Genomic DNA, 4,509 nt, shown 5'->3' with positions numbered 1-4,509 from the left:
ACTCAAGGTAAGCAAAATGATGATCATATTATAGCACAGTATATATGTTTGCGGCATTTCAACAATATTTGCTAACATTACCAACCTAGCCAAGAAAAGACAATTAACTTCTCAACTGTAAAGGAGTGATGCCCCCATTTTACCAAAAAGCAAAGCATCTTGGACAGAAATAAATTATTACCCCCATTGACTATATTGCCCTTGAGGGTGACTTTACATCCTCAAGATCCGCTTTATAAAAGCTGCCTCAAGTGGAATTTATTAGAGACTATGCACAGAAACTAGTATGGGTATAATTGTCAACAAAGATAAGTAAGATATATGCCCCTTCCGGATTAATATCACTCATATCATTATTGTATCAACTCAACTCACTTTCACACTTTTTTTATTGATTTAGAAAAGAAAATAAAATAAAATATATATTTTTGCTTTTCTAGCCAAAAAGAGGAAATCTTGTACAAACCAAGTACATTCACAACATCATAAGATTGACACTCAAGGTTTCTTCTATACACAAAACTCGAAATTGTTTTCTTAATTAAAAAATGTAAATATGTATTACCTAAATGAACCATTCATTGATAAAGTAATTATGAATAATAACAAATTGAAAATTCAAAAGAAGATGATATAAGTAATGATGAGAGAAACTCATTTTCGGTAATAGAGAAGGAATTACTATGAAATACTAAAGAAAGAACAACATATATTAACATTTGTATATCTTTGATTTAGAGTAAGATATTATATTTTTACTCTTAAAATTAAAAAAGAAAAAATATTTTTATCAACAGTAATGGAGAGAAGTCGAAGAATTATAACCTTTGATTTTGAATAATAATTTTAATTGATTAATGTGTTATGAATGATTTCAATGTTGTAAAAAATGAATAATTCCAATGTATAAGGTATCATATTATAATTTCTTGTACTCTAATACCAAACTTGTAAGAGAGATAAGTAACAAAAATAGGAAGGTTACGTGTGTATTTGGGGTTTGGCCTGTATTTATGCATGCAAATGCAAAATATTTACTGTGTGATGAAATTATGAGATTGTTTTGTTTCTTTGTGGGGATGTTTTTTCTTCTGGAGCCCATGGGTGGGATCAAGTTTGGAGGTTTGTGATTGGGTCTCGCTCTTTTTGAAAGTCTATTAAGTATAGAGAGAGAGAGAGAGGGCTATAGAGACAATTGCTGTTTGAAGATGAGGGTTGAAAGGAAGAGAAGAGAAGAGAGGAACCCAGAGAGAAAGAGAGAGAAAGAAGTAGAAAGGTGTTTCCAAAAGCTGAAAGTTTAAAAGCAAGTTTAGCTAAAAGAAAGCTGAAGTAACCGAAAGGAAGAAAGAGCTTTTCTTTTGTTCCTCTATCACTATGTTCTCTTCTTCTTCCTCATCCTTCTCTAGCTACACCTTATATACACTGTTCTTCACGTTTCAAGCAAAATTTCTTTCATTTTAATTTTCTTCTATGCTCCCTTTTGATTTTTTTAATCTCTTCTACAGCCTCTTATACCAAAAGCTACAAAACCTAGATTCCCCATGTTAGTCAATAATAACTTATCATCACATCCTTCATCTGACCCATTTTCATGCAGTGACAATGGTACTGCTTCTTCTAATAAAAGGAGGAGAAGACCTGCAGGAACACCAGGTGCATAATTCCTTCTCAAATTATGTTATTTGAACATCATATATGATTCTTATTCAATTTTTCCTCATATTTTGAATGGTGGGTGGGACTATTTTTCAATCTAAATTGTTTAATCGAGTTGAATTGAATACTTATATCATATGTATATACTATGATACTAAATATTGATTGAGTTTTAATATTGTTGTTGGGGTCAGATCCAGATGCAGAAGTGGTGTCACTATCACCAAAGACATTACTTGAATCAGATCGTTATGTATGTGAGATCTGCAACCAAGGATTCCAGAGGGACCAGAACCTTCAGATGCACCGGCGCCGCCACAAAGTGCCGTGGAAGTTGCTGAAAAGGGAGACACCAGTGGTGAAAAAGAGAGTGTTTGTGTGTCCTGAACCTTCTTGCTTGCACCATGACCCTTGTCATGCACTTGGTGACCTTGTTGGGATCAAAAAACACTTCAGAAGGAAACATAGTAACCATAAGCAATGGGTTTGTGAGAGATGCTCCAAAGGGTATGCAGTGCAATCTGATTACAAAGCACACCTCAAAACTTGTGGCACTAGAGGCCACTCTTGTGATTGTGGTCGCGTTTTCTCAAGGTACACTTATTACTAGCACTACACCGATCTTACTAACCAATGTTCTTAGTGCATCACTAAATGAATCTAAGTATAAAAGATTTGTATTTGAAAATACTACTTCAGAATTTTCAATATATTAAATACGCTGTTTTCCAATAATAATATTAATACTCATTGTTTCATATAGTACACTACCATCTTTATTCACGATTCATATTCATTCACGATTCCTATTCATAAAATGTCTAAAATAGCAGATAGCTAAACAGATCTATATATATAAAGTATCAACTTTTTATAACTTCTTTTCTCTCTATTTTATGTGCTTCAAGAATTTCTAGCTCTACTATCCCATTTTTATCATCAATTTAGCAAAAACGTAGACCTCTTTTGTTTTACTTTGCTTTTGACTTTAATAAAAGGCAAATATTTTTTTTGGAATGGAATACTATTTTTTGGTATGAGAAATGGAATACTATAAAGTAAGCAATGGGGAAGAAGGAACAAAAAATTATAAAATAAAAGTTTAATATTTGACTGATGGAACCTTAATCATAAGAATTTTTAACGAAAACTATTCATTGACAGTTGGGAAGACACGTTTCCCAAAATTCATCTTTTGTTGGTCCATACCTTGAACTAGAATAATACCTCCTTATATATCTTTGTGATTATGTATTCTATTAACTAAATACTATTAACATTGTATTTGTTCAATGACCAGCTTGGTACAAATCTCAAAACAAGACATGCGTTCTTCTTGACTTCTTTTGGCTACTTTTTTATTTAGTGGAACTGGAACCTCTTCCCACCATTTTGAAAATCAGTGGATAGATACCTTTTCCAAGCACCTTTTATAACCACTTTTTCTTTGTCTCAGTTTTTTCCTCTAACTCTAAGCATACATTAATGCTCATCTTCATCATCCTTTGTGTGAAGGTGCTCAATTACATTTTACCGGTCTTATTATATGAAGGGTTTGAGTAGTCCTAGTACTTTATCATTAAATAAAGTAAGTTTTTATAAACAAAAAGTTACTAAAAACTTATGAATACTTTTAACTTTTATATATAGGGTGGAGAGTTTCATTGAGCACCAAGATGCTTGCAAAATGGGGAGTATAAGGCAAGAACCACAGCCACTACAAGGTGCATGCTTCTCTCGAACCGCTTCAAGCCCAAGCCCTTCAAGTGAAACCAATTTCAGCACTGCTCCATGGCCACCACCCTCTCTAGTCATACCAAAGAACCCTCTTGTTGTAATAGCAACACAGAACAGACAAACATTCTTGAACCCTACAACTACTACTACTACTACCATTGTTGCAAGTAATGCTGAAACATCATCCAAGAACAATAACAACAAACTCATCTACCCCAACTTGGATCTTCAACTCTCCACAGCAACACCAACATCTATTAATCATGTAGTTGCTGCTCCAATATCTTTATCATCACCTAAGAATATAGATGGCAATGGATTGCAACTTTCCATTGGTTCATCTGAAATAAGTGACAAAAGTACTGAATCAAACAACAGTACCGAAGGTGCACATGCACGTGAGCAGGCACATGAGGAGTTGAGGATAGCAATGGCGGAGAAGGCTTATGCTGAAGAAGCAAGGAAACAAGCAAAGGCGCAGATTGAACTAGCTGAACTTGAGTTCACAAATGCTAAGAGGATTCGACAACAAGCACAAGCTGAACTGAACAAAGCTTATAGTTTGAAACAACATGCAATCAAACAAATCAATGCAGCCATGCTTCAAATCACTTGCCATTCTTGCAAGCAACAGTTTCAAGCGCTAAGTAATGAAGGTGGCCAAGAAGAGAAGAATGGTAATGGAAAATATCTTACCAAAACCTCTAACTCTTAATTAGAGCATAGTCACCAGATATATGATATGATATATGGGTACACGCTTCATTTAAATACATGGATTATCACTCTTTAAATTATGATTACAAGACTTTTATTAAGGTATGCAGAATAGCAAGTTGAGTCTCAAAGACTAATGAGAGAAACTAATAACTATGTCTTAAAAATCATTCATCAGCTTCTTCTCTATAGTCTTGTATATTTTCAATCCATGCATGTGTTTTATGGGTTGATTCTTTTATTTTTATTTTTTCTTGCTATCTTTGAGAAATGTACCAAGTGAAGTGCGTTTATGTAAGTGGGACTAATAGTGTGGCAAAACCAAAAGAAAAAAGAAGAAAAGAAAAGGCTGTTATTGATGTAAATTGCAGTTTTGGCTATGCTATTTGTTAATTAAAT

General features: G+C 33.6%; 1 protein-coding gene across 3 annotated transcripts; it reads left to right on the top strand.

Moving 5' to 3' along the window:
• Window positions 1,081–4,509, top strand: LOC109358880 (protein SHOOT GRAVITROPISM 5-like). Of its 3 annotated transcripts, XR_002109014.1 has the most exons (5): window positions 1,081–1,448; window positions 1,508–1,653; window positions 1,851–2,250; window positions 3,307–4,183; window positions 4,216–4,509. XR_002109014.1 is itself a non-coding variant. In XM_019603360.1 (4 exons), exons 1-4 carry the CDS (start codon window positions 1,375–1,377, stop codon window positions 4,106–4,108), a joined length of 1,422 nt encoding a protein of 473 aa, XP_019458905.1. In that variant the 5' UTR covers window positions 1,081–1,374; the 3' UTR covers window positions 4,109–4,509. The 3 variants fall into 3 exon arrangements, 2 of the variants coding, with proteins under 2 accessions (XP_019458905.1, XP_019458906.1); XM_019603360.1 differs by having other exon boundaries at window positions 3,307–4,509; XM_019603361.1 differs by having other exon boundaries at window positions 1,081–1,653; window positions 3,307–4,509.

Source organism: Lupinus angustifolius, chromosome LG10, assembly GCF_001865875.1.
Source record: "Lupinus angustifolius cultivar Tanjil chromosome LG10, LupAngTanjil_v1.0, whole genome shotgun sequence".
Lineage (NCBI taxonomy): Eukaryota > Viridiplantae > Streptophyta > Magnoliopsida > Fabales > Fabaceae > Lupinus > Lupinus angustifolius.
The sequence above is the reverse complement of the archived record's forward strand: the minus strand, read 5'-3'. Positions and strand labels throughout refer to the sequence as shown.